Below are 11,705 nucleotides of genomic sequence, written 5' to 3' on the forward strand. Positions count from 1 at the left end.
CAACAGCTGGCGCGACCTGCCAGCCGACGTGATCACAAAGATAGCTTCATGCCTGCCCCAAAATGAAATTTCTCTTTCGCTTAGGCTGCTGGACCGATCCACGGCAGCTGCGCTGGTAGCAAAAAAGTTTCGCATCGTCCATCTTTCTCAGCCCTGCCCGCCACGAGAATTCGCCTGGCGCTGGGCAGGTGCAGGCTCACTACTTCAGCGCCGAAAGCTGGAGCTGCTGAAACACACAGCCGCGTCCGGCGTGCTAGCAAACCTGGCGTACGCGGTTCAGACCACCGGCGTTGACCTCCCCTCCCACCCTGCCATCGCTGAGTCCGCGGCCGCGGCCGGACGTTGCGAGGTGCTGCTATGGCTGCATGGCCGCGGCTGCCCCGTTCATGTGGACAGCGTGCTGCGTGCCGCGGTGGCGTCGCGGCAGATGGACACTTTCATGTACCTGATGGAGCACTGCTGCAGCAGTGGGGCCGGCAGCAAGGCGTGCTGGGGCCGGGTAGGAGAGGACCATCTGGGAGCGCTAGAGGTGAGGCCCCTGCCATGGGCAGGAACGGGAAAGGCACGAATGGGCCGGCGGCAAGGATGGGAACGGTGTGCAGTGCCCTGAGAAAACCGGTTACGTTGCGCAAGGACCTTGATGACACATCACCAGACATCAAACCCTGACAAACCTCCCAGCGCCCTTCAGGCTGCAGCGGAGGTGGGCCGTCAGGACGTGTGTGCCTGGCTGCTGGCGCACCTCTGGGGCTGGCACCTGCGCGCGGCGGCGGCGGCCGCGCGTCACGGGCACGTGGGGCTGCTGCACTGGCTGCTGCAGCGCCGCCCGCCCGGCCCACCGCCGCCCGCCGCATTCGTGGACGACGGCGCAGCAGCCGCGGCCGTCGGCGGACATACCAGCAGGCCAGCCAGATTGCAGGCGGCTGGGGAGCTGCTTGCGGCTGTGGCGTGGGGATGCCCGCTGGCAGAGCTCCGGCAATGCTATCAGGGTGAGGGGCTGGAGGGCCCGGGCGGGCTGCTGCAGCAGCCCGGTGTTGGCGTTGACGAGGATGAGGCAGCAGTCCGTGCAGCACAGCAGCGTTTCCGTGACACGGTGCTAGCGGCCGCCGCCGCCAGCCCGCTGCCGGACTGGCGCGCTAAGGCGCAGTGGCTGCTGGCGCCGCCGCGGTGCCACCCGGTTACGTGGGCCACACTGTGTGCGGTGGTGGCGGCGGCGCGGAGTGACGAAGCGGCGGCGGAGCGGCTGGCGTTCCTGTGTCGCCACTGGCATCAGGACGCGCCATGTGGCGGCTGGGACAGGGACGTGGCTGCCCTGGCGGTCGCGGCCATCCGCAGGGGCTTTGCGCAGGCGCTGGGGTGGGTGCTGCGCGAGAAGGTGGGGCAGCCGGCGGCGGCTGGCGAGCAGCAGAAAGGTCAACAGGAGGAGCCGCAGCCACAGGCGCTTGCGGCTGAAGAGGTGGTTGCAAGCGCCGTGGCACACAACCAGGTGGCCTGTCTGCAGGTGAGGGTGAGGGCTCATGGCCTGTGCCCTGGATGTGGCAGGACTGCCTATGCAAGAACACGGGTTGTCAAAACTTATCAATTTGTTTTTAATTGCTTGCCCAGCACTTCCTTTAAAACTTATAGCTTTAGCCCCCCAGCTTGCACCACCCACTGCCCCGCATTTAATGTATGTGGTGCTGGCATGCGGCTGTGCAGGCGCTGGAGGCGGCGGGCGTGGACGTGCAGAGCGCCCTGCGGCTGGGTGTGGCGGCTGGGCGGCCCGACGTCGTGCTCTGGGCGCTGATGTCGCCAACAGGGCCCCACGCAGGCACCCGGCGGCCTGGCGGTGGTCGCGGGGCCCTCACACCCGACCTGCTGGCGCAGGCTGCGGCGGCGCAGGACGCGGCGACCTTCCGCGTGATGTGCCGGCACCTGAAGCATGCCGGGTCCGGAGGCGATGACGCGGCAACCCAAGCGGCAGCAGGCAGCAGCAGCAGTTGCAGCGGCCCCCCCAGTGGGGGCGGCAGTGGGGGCGACGGTGAGCAACTCGCCGCCGCGGTGGCGGCGGCGGCGGCGTGCCCGTGCCTTCGCGACCGGCCGCACCTGCGGGAGTGGATGCGGCAGCAGGTGGAGCTGCTGTGCCGACAGGAGGCGCGGCGGGGCACGGGTCGTGGGCCCGAGCAGGGCAGTGAGGATGGCAGCAGCAGCGATGAGGTGAGGCCCGGGGTTGAGTGGGCTTGTGGGAGGGAGGGCAGATCGGGCAGACCACGCAACGGGACACCACTCGGGAGCTGTCCGTGGGCCTAGGTCACGTCCACTTGCTTCCAAGGTCACTGCATAGTAGTCAGCAGGTTTCTTCGTCTCCTCATGCCTGCACGTGCATCCTTCACTCGTTGCACATCCTCCCAACCTAAAACCGAAGGAGCTGTCCGACCTGGTCCACGAGGCAGAGGAGGCACTGGCGCGGGAGTCGCAGCAGCGGCAGCAGCAGCAGCGGGAGGCGGTGTCGCAGGAGGTGGGCGCCAGCAGGGTGCTCATTTGCGCCGTGTCGGTGAGCCGGTGTGTGCGTGTGCGTGCATGTGCTCTAGCCGGGGCCAGCGAGTAGGGGGAAGGGGTGACTGACCGGGTCTGTAACCTGTGCCAAGCCGGCCAGTGGGTGCGCACATGCGTGTCTTTGTGATGATACGCGAAGCGTGAAAGTAATAGCGGCCGTTTTTGTTCAAAGGGCTGTGATAGGTGACATATGCTGTATGTCATCTTCGCGTCGACCCGCTGTACGCTGCTCGCAGTGATGTGCGTCGTTGGCCATGCGCGTGCGTCTGCGGCCCGCCCGTGCTTGTGGCGCGGGGCTATCAGATCGGCACAGCCGCATGTGCATGGCGGAGCGAGCGCACCTTCCAGCAGTTGGAGCGGCACAACGCTCCCAGATGTGCTGTACCTACTTCAGGCGCAATGTGCGGACTGCTAGTCCCGTGTGCGCCGTTGGGTTGCCAGTTGTCATGCAGTTCTCGCGCTGTTACATCCAAACGTGTTTGTCGTGTGCGCTGCAATGTTACAATCAGGGACAACGTGCGTGCGTGTGCGCGTGGATGATGGAGGCCAGGGGCTACTTGACTGCTTGGGTACGGCTGTCTGTGGGGTTGTTTTAGCCGGTGTAGGATGTCATGTGGCTCCCTGATCTTTGCTCTGGGCCACGGGCGGCAGCGGTGTGGCGGACCGTCCATAAACGGGGTAATCGGACTGGTGGACTGTTGGGGTACCCCAACCGGGCAGACGACACCCCGGCATGTGCCATGGCACTCATCGCACCCATCACACCTGAAGTCCAAAAAACCTTCATGGGACGCAATAAATTCATCAACAGTTAAACTTTTGTGCACGGTTGACGACCATAAACACATCTATGGTTTGCCAAGAATGGGTCGGTCATGTTCGGCCACTCTGCCACACGTAGCCCTACTTCTTATTCTCATCTTGGCGTCAGGGAGAGCTCTAGGTGTCATCTACGTTGATGTTACTGACGAGCAGGGCTTGAGAGCAGCGGTAGACGCCTCAACATACGTCAATGCCACAAAAGTAGTAGTGCGCCTGCCCGGCGGACCTTTATCTGTATCAAATACAGTTCGTATTACCGCTTTCGACGTCCATATCCAGGGGCAGGGGCAGTCGGGCAAGTCCACCCTGCAGTGCTCGAGCCTCAACGGCAGTGGACTCCTTGAGCTTGATGTCAGTGCCGCCAAGCTTACTCTCGAAGGAATTGAGTTCCGCGACTGCAGTGCGCCTGCTCTCCTGGTGGCGCCGGCGAGCATGGCCAATCTTTCTGTAGCAAACTGTGTCTTTACGGAATTTACACGCGCACTCTTGGTAAGGATAGCTCTTCAGGATGCTACCCTACTTACGCAAGGCGACAGCCCAGGCTTGACGGTGTGACCCTGCCCGTGTGTGCCGCAACCCGGCCCCAGGACCCAGCGCGCGTGGACATCGGCAACGCGGCGTCGGTGGTGCAAGCCACGGATGGCACACGGGCTCTGGCTATCCACATAACCGAGTTCAGCGGAACTCTCAGCCTGAAGGACACGGTGTTTACCGGCAACCACTTCCTGCCGCCGCCACCACAGTCTGAAACAACGGAGCCCAGCTCGCCACCCAGCTATGGCGGGTATGGGGGCTACGGCGGAGGCACTTATGGCGGCTATGGGGCTAGCGGCTTCGGTGGAAGCTTTGGCGAGTATGGAGGCGGCAGCGCTGCAAGTGACCCCCAAGCCGCCAGGCACCACCGGCGGAGGCAGGCTCGGGCTGTTGGTGTGCATGCTGCCGCCTGTTCCACCTCGTCGGCAGGAGCTCTGCTGGGCCAGTGCAGTGCCGCGGCGATGGGGCGCGCCATGGACAGCCGGCAGCAGCAACTGCTGCCGGGCTCGCATCGCGCCGCGTTGTCTTCCAGGTCCCAACACCAGCAGCAGCAAAGGATGCCTTTGACCGCCAGTGAAGTTTCGAGAAGGCAGCGGCGGAGGCTGTTGCAAGACAGCAGCAGTGCGGCGGGCGGCACCAGTGGCGGGCCGAGCGCGGCGAAGGTCCGGGCTATTGCAAGCCAGCGGCCGCTGGAGTATGCCAAAGTCCTACACGAGGGCCTGCGAGTGAGTGGGTTCCTACCTGTTCTCACCCACTGTTGATGATGTGCTGGTCGGTGCAACCACGCTCTTGACGCGAGCAGCAGACTTGCGCACATGTCAAGCCACCTTGCTTCGCTGTCGTAGCAGATAATGGGCTTGCGGGTTAGGACTGCGTGCAGGGTTGCGGCGGCTGGCGACGTGGAGCATGGGCATCGTGCAGGGCCCTTGCCGAGCTGCATGCGTGCCTCGTGCGCGTGTGCGTCTGCTGCTTCACGCACCCCCATTATTCCTTCACCTCACTCACACAGGAGGGCCCCTGGGCAGACGACATGGAGGCGGTGGCGGCTGTGACGTGCGGCCGCGGCGCCAACACCAGCAGCGACACCACCTGCAGCGTGACCCTGCAGAACGTCACGTTCGAGTACAACACAGGTGCGTGCGGCTGCATGATAGGTGCGTGGCACACACGCAGGAAGCCGCAGGCCTGGCTGTGCCACTTACCAAGGGAAGCGCGCACACACCTTTCACATCCCCTCTGGCAGCATTGCTGAGCCCCTCGCTGCCATCTTCATCCGGCTCACACTGGCTCATACGGTACGCCGCCCATTCGCACTTGCTTCCACAGGCGTGGCCACCAGCGGCCTGTACGTGCTGTGTGACGGCGCGGCCCGCTGCGACGTGCGCCTGCACAACACCAGCCTGCGCCACAACCGGCTGTTGTGGCAGGCGGCGCTGGAGCCTGGCGACCTGCAGGGAGGGGCCGTGAGCCCCTACGACGACACGGGGCTGCAGCTGTTCCGGCGCGTGATGCCGTGGCTCACCTACACGTACCCGCTGATGTACATCTGGGGCGGGGTGAGTCGCTCGATGGCGGTAGCACTGGGAGGAGCAGTGGGGGTAGCAGTGGGGGTGAGAGCTGATGAGGAGTAGGTTAGAGAAGTGTGAGGCAGCGGTGGTCATGGTGGAAGCGGGTGTCGTGCCAGTGCTACTGCGATTGATATCACTACTCGTTTAAACGTACTGAGAATGTGCCCTCTTGCGCTCTGTGACTGCTGCTGCAGATGAAAAGCTTCAAAGCCTGGGGCTCTCCTCTCTACGACCTCTTTGTGGACCCGAATGATCCCAACGTGGGGCCGCTGCCGGATGTGACGGGCCGCACGCTGGGCGCCGTGGTGGTGCACAGCCGCCACCCGCCGGCGGTGGGCGTGGCGCCGGGCGGTGCAGGCATGGTGTCGCTGGTGGTGGAGGGCGGAGAGTTTGAGGACAACGACGGCGCCGCCGTTATGACCACTGCTGCAGGCAGGTGCCGCCGGTGTGGCGATAGATGGGATGGTGGTGCTTGCGGGATGTGCGAGTGCGTGCACCCGGAGCATGCAGCGGGCAGGGCAGCCATTGGCAGTACCATGCGGCTGCGATGCGGCTGAGGCGCCAAGTTGCATGCATGCACCATTTCTTTGCGCAGACTGGAGCAGCGTTGCTGGAGGTCATGGCAACTGGTCTGAGGAGGCACCCATGCGACACGCCCTTGACGCGGTCATACGCGGTGTCACCGCGCGCAACCACGGCAGCGGCATGCCCGTGTTCTGGCTGCGTTGGGCCAAGAGCGTCAGCGTGTCCGATTGCCAGGTGCGTGCGTCTGGACGGTGGGCTGCCTTGGGATAGGCCCCATACAGGCGGCGCCGCAGTGCCTAGTGCGTGCGCGGCGCTGCTGCTGAGCCCCCTTCACCAACCACTGCGCGGCTGACCCTGCCCTGGTCACGCCTTCCGTGCTGTCCCTTACCCTGCTGTTGCTCCGCGCCCCAGCCCCACCCCACCCCACCCTACCCCACCCCACCCCTCCCCACCCCACCCCACCCCACCCCACCCCACCCCTCCCCAGTTCGACACCACCACGGGCTCCCTGTGGCTGGACGAGGCGCGCGACCAGGCGGCCATCACCGACACCACCTTCACACGTACGTACGTGAGCTGCAGCAGCAGCGGCAGCCGCAGCCGCAGCCGCAGCCGCAGCTGCCGCTGCATGCGGGGTGCATCTCGCTTTGGTACACACCGTATGAAGATGTTGTCCTGTTGCTGCGTACCGTAGTTGGCAACAAAGTGCCCAGACGCGTTCCTCCCTTCCTTCTTGCCCTTGTTCCTCAGGGAGTGTGCTGCCGGAGCAGATGTGGCTGTACGCGCAGAGCTTCCTGGCTGTGGCGCCGCTGGAGGGCATACAGTACGTGAACGACATGGGGGCGGGCTCCCACCACTCCGTGATGGTGGCGATGACGGCGCAGGGCCAGGCTGAGACGCACGTGACCGTGGACCGCTGCGTGTTCGAGGGTGCGCCCATGCGTGCGTCTGTGTGTGTGTGTATGTGTGTGTGGGGGGGGGGGGGGAGGGGGGGTTGGCTCAGCGGCATGCTGGAGCGCGAGAGGTTGCGCTTGATCAGTGCGCTCCTTGCTTGGTCCGTGTACGTCTCCCTTGTTTACTCTTGCGACTGGCACACGGCACAGCCCCCGGACCGCTCAAGTCCGGTCGCCCAATCGTCACCCGAATCCTCACCGAGCGCCGGTGCCTGGTCCTTAAACTCCCCATCTGCCATTGGACAGTCCTCTTCTGTTCACCATCCCCCACATGATGCACCCACACCAACAGACAACCCCAGCTACGTGTACGGCACGCTGTTTGTGGTGGGTGTGGACCATCTCACCCCCGACAAGAACCAGCTGCCTGGGCGCATGAAGGTGGTCGTCAGCAACTCCGTGTTTGCGCACAATTACTGCAGGTTCGTGCTTAGCTAGGCTCTCTGCTGCCACACTTGATGAGAACGCGGAGGCGGGATTGCGCGGTGTGCAGGGCTCGCACACTACGGTAGCGCATGCCCTCACATCCACCTGCCCAGCTACTCCATCTGGCCTCCCTCTGCACCTGACACCGCACAGGCGTGTGCCGCCGGGCGCGGGCCCTGACGCCGAATGCCTCACCGGCGAGCGGCCGTTATACGTCACACAGGCGTTCCATACGGAGGTGGCCAACTGCAGGTGTGGCGGGCGCGGAGGGTTGAGGGTGCGGGTGTCAGTTTGCTTGTGAGCGCGGTTTTGAGCGTTGTGTGTTGCCCAAGCGCTAGGTATGGCGCGCCTCGACTGTTGGGTTTGGCATAGATAGCTGGCTCGGGGAATTAGTTGATGAGCCTTTGTTCAATGGATGTATGGGTTGAGACGTGCCGGGGGCCCGGTGTGACCGCCGCCCACCGCCCACACCGCGCGCGCAGCTTCACCGGCAACCGCAACGGCGCCCTGTCCATCGACACGAGTGGCGGGCTGCTCGTCCGGGACTCCAACTTCACGAACAACGTGCAGACGTATTACGCGACCGGACTGTACGTTGACGAGTCCAGTGGTACGTACGCACCCGCGCCCTACCTGGCAGCTGCCCGTGCTCGGGCTTGTGGCTGCACCGGCAGTGGGTCGCTCATGGGAATGCGGCGCCGTGTGTGCCGTAGCCACGGTGTGCGAATCCTTACACCAGATCACTGGAACGTAACATCAATCACAACCCAGTGCTTGCCCTGCTGTGGCAGGCGGCGCAGGCGTGGTCGCGATCCAGATCGGCAGGGGAGCAGTGGAGCTGACGGGGAGCCAATTTGTGAACAACTCCTCGCCGCAAGGCGGCGGCGCAGGTGAGCTTGGCTGTCACGGCGCAAACTTGAACAGTCGCTCTCTCGCAATGTGCATGACATCCAACCTGTCCGTGTGTCTCCTTGCGACTGCTTGCTGAGCCTGCCTGTGGGGTGCCTGCCTGCTGAGAGCACCTGCCCACTGGCCGCACGCTCGCCTGCTGCAGCCTACTTCTCTGACATCTACTACCTCCGGATGTCCAACTGCACGTGAGTAAAGGGAAAGGGGAGACCCGCTTTGGGAGCGACACTGTCTGCATTAGCATGCGCCGAGCAAGCAGTCGGGGACAGGTTTAGGGAACTGGATCGTGGAATGTGGCTTTGGGGCTTGATACACGCTTACACACATGCCTTACCAACTCGTGCATGCGGCTGCCTTATTTGCCTTGTAGTTTTGACTCGAACAGCGCCCCTTGGGGAGATGGAGGAGCCGTGAGGGTGATGACCACCGAGGCGACGGCCGATGACGTGCAGAATGACAGCGAGAGCAACAGCGGCCTCGCTGTCGACAGCATCATCGACTGCATCTTCGTCAACAACACGGCAGGTGAGTGATGGCAGGCGCACTACCGCATACCGTACCAATGGAAGGGGCGCCCTTGAGCGCTCTTGCCCGCCCAACCTTGTGGCTTCGTACGTGCCAAAGCTGGCCGACCTCCTTTCCATGAATCCACACATCTGCCCACACACACAGGCCGCCGCGGTGGGGCCATTGCCGGCGTCAAGGCCTCCCTGGACAACACCTGGACCATCGCCACCTCCGCCTTCGTCAACAACCGCGCCATGCTGTTTCCAAACGTCACAGATATCCTAGTGCGGTCGGATCAGGCTGGAGGAGGTGAGCGGGCGCCCCCCCTTACTTACTCGTGAATCCAAGCACCAGAAGGGCTGCTATCTAAATAATCATTGCACCATGCCCTGCTGCTGCCACCATAGCGAGCTACGCGAACCACAGCTGACACGCTGCTAACCTTCACGCCGCACGCAGGGGCCCTGTACGCGGAGCAGCTGAACTCACTGGACCTGACGAACTGCACATTTGATGGGAACCGGGTAGCGCGTCACGCGGGCGGTGCGGTGCGAGTGGTGGACATGAGTGGCGTGCTGACCACGAAGGGCGTGTTGTTCCAGAACAACGCCGCGATCGTGGGCGGCGCGCTTGCGGCCAGCAGGTGCGTGCGTACGTGTTCTTGCCCATGAGGGGGCATGATGGGCGCCGCTTTCTGTGCCCGCATCAATGCATAGTTCTACCATACGGTATTTGCAAGGGCAAGTTCATCATGTTGCTGCCATGTTCCCATTTGGCCATTGTTTGGGGTAGGTACTATTCCTCCGCCTCACCCCATCATTGCCTAACTACTTCTGGCACACATACACCCTCATGTCTATAGGGTCGCTCAGGTCCGCATCACCGTCACGTCCCCTGACGAGCTTGTCCCCAGCGCCTTCATCAACAACACAGCTGTGGACCCCTGGACGTGGCCCGACACGTCACCACTGCCGCACGTGCGGAACAATACGCTCTACCCCTCCCTCAACGACCTTGGTGTCGGGTACGGCGGCGCAGTGCACGTGGCGTACGGCAAGTTCATCATTGACAAAACGGCTTTGTTCTACAACAACAGCGCCGTGGCCGGTGAGAGTGAAGCAGCGGATGGACGTACATCGCTGGAAAGGCATGGCACGACACGATGCACACGCACGCCTGCCATGCAACTTTGACGTTGCGTGGTGCCATGGACCATTACCACGTGCCTAACGCAGTTGCACGTGCGCCCGTACACGCAGGCGGCGCCATTGCAACCCTGTACTGTGCCGAGGTCTGGTTGGATGCGAACTTGCAGGCCCAGACGGAAGTCTCAAACCTGACACTGGCGCCGCAGCACGCAGGCGCACCGGGCGGCGTTGTACGTGTGTACGGCGACGCGGCCCCCGCTGCGACCGTGCCGTACAGCATCCTTTTTGCGAACAACTCGGCGATGTTGGGCGGTGCGCTGTTTACGCAAGGCACCACGGACTTGAAGAGCTTTTATGGCTTACAGGGCTTGCAGCAAGATGTGGAAGGGCCGCCCTCAGACGACGTGCTGCGCCAGGGATGGACGGTGCAAGACTACTACGACAGCGACAATATCACGCGATACATCATCTCACCATCGAATGCGCTAGCGCGGCTGCCTGTGATCGTGTTCTACAACAACACGGCAAACGGGGGCGGGGCTATCTACATCGACGGCGCCGACCAGGTGGGTGTGGCGGTGGCGGTGGCGGGCGAGCGGGAGGGGGGCTGGATTGGGCTTGCTTCCCTGGGTGGGACCAGAAGCCAGCAGGTTCAGGTGGAGACCGGCGGAACCATCACTCGGGCGTAGCACGGATGCGCATCATGCTCATCCTTCCATCTGTGCCGCCCGCTGCCTGCTGCTGATGAATCACACACACACACACACACACACACACACACACACACTCGAGGAGGCAACTATGGAAACCGTGGTGTTACACACACACGCACGCACGCACACGCACACAGGTGCACCTGCAAGGCATCAGACTTCTGGCCAATCGCGCACTGGCGCCGCCTCTGGCCCCCGGCCACAAGGGGTTGTACGGGCGGGAGGCGCTCGCCAACGGCAGCGTGGCGGGGCAGCCGTGCTACCGCGGAGACGGCGGCGCGGTGTGCGTGACCGGCCGGGCGGGCAGCTCTGTCCTGGTGGGTGGGTGGGTGGGTGCTGCTGTGACCAAAGCTGTGACCTGTGCGATGTCAGCGCAGACAGGGGCCGGAATGCTGTGTCACAAGAGTTGTGGCGAGGGTGGCACAGACAATAGGCTTCAACGGCCCTGATCTTCATGCGATCAGCATCGATCCTCACAAATGCCAGCTGCATCCGCATGCGTGTTTGTTGTAATATGGACTCTTGCCTGCCCTGCTAGCGTGCCTGGTATTCCTGTATCCTGTTACATGCGAGGCCCTTATATCCGGCCGTATCCTGTATCCTTGTCCTGTATCCTGGTTGTATCCGACTGCTACCTGTTAACAGTAACCAGTATCGGTCTGGTTGCAACCTTAAGACTAGGGCGGACTCTGCCGGTCCTGCATGGGGTACAGCACACGCTTTCCCCTCTCGCTACGCTACGCTCTTCCCTGAGTGTTTGCCTAGTTGGCTGACCGGACAGCCGTTTCACAACACTCCCACGCGGGCAGACAACTAGCAAACACCGCTATTCCCATTGCGTGTAAATCAACTTCGCAGCTCTATTTCTACTGCTTCGTACTTCCGCACTATCTGCAACTGGTAAACGCATACACAACCTGCACTGCGTATTCGCACGTTCACAATATACAGCACAAATCGAGAGTCAAAGTCAGTACACTCTCGCACGCTGCACTTGCACGCATCCTATCCAAATCTGTTCAGGTCACGCATTCGTACATGCTAAAACAGCTCCAGCACGCTCCC

General features: G+C 62.9%; 2 protein-coding genes across 2 annotated transcripts; both read left to right on the forward strand.

Moving 5' to 3' along the window:
- Positions 1–62: 62 nt before the first annotated feature.
- CHLRE_10g420551v5 (uncharacterized protein) lies at positions 63–3,624 on the forward strand. Its single transcript, XM_001702728.2, has 5 exons — positions 63–529; positions 692–1,501; positions 1,699–2,196; positions 2,405–2,533; positions 2,772–3,624. The coding sequence occupies exons 1-5, from the start codon at positions 428–430 to the stop codon at positions 2,772–2,774; spliced, it is 1,542 nt and encodes a 513-aa protein (XP_001702780.2). The 5' UTR covers positions 63–427; the 3' UTR covers positions 2,775–3,624.
- Positions 3,625–3,712: 88 nt separating this feature from the next.
- On the forward strand, positions 3,713–11,165 carry CHLRE_10g420561v5 (uncharacterized protein). Its single transcript, XM_043066463.1, has 20 exons — positions 3,713–3,846; positions 3,945–4,616; positions 4,901–5,024; positions 5,218–5,447; positions 5,654–5,891; positions 6,055–6,218; positions 6,472–6,547; positions 6,735–6,914; positions 7,230–7,359; positions 7,517–7,615; positions 7,846–7,973; positions 8,155–8,253; positions 8,418–8,460; positions 8,643–8,797; positions 8,945–9,088; positions 9,239–9,422; positions 9,642–9,886; positions 10,039–10,493; positions 10,778–10,957; positions 11,018–11,165. The coding sequence occupies exons 1-20, from the start codon at positions 3,790–3,792 to the stop codon at positions 11,087–11,089; spliced, it is 3,675 nt and encodes a 1,224-aa protein (XP_042919860.1). The 5' UTR covers positions 3,713–3,789; the 3' UTR covers positions 11,090–11,165.
- Positions 11,166–11,705: the final 540 nt, after the last annotated feature.

The sequence above is a fragment of the Chlamydomonas reinhardtii genome, chromosome 10, assembly GCF_000002595.2.
Source record: "Chlamydomonas reinhardtii strain CC-503 cw92 mt+ chromosome 10, whole genome shotgun sequence".
Taxonomy (NCBI): Eukaryota; Viridiplantae; Chlorophyta; class Chlorophyceae; order Chlamydomonadales; family Chlamydomonadaceae; genus Chlamydomonas; species Chlamydomonas reinhardtii.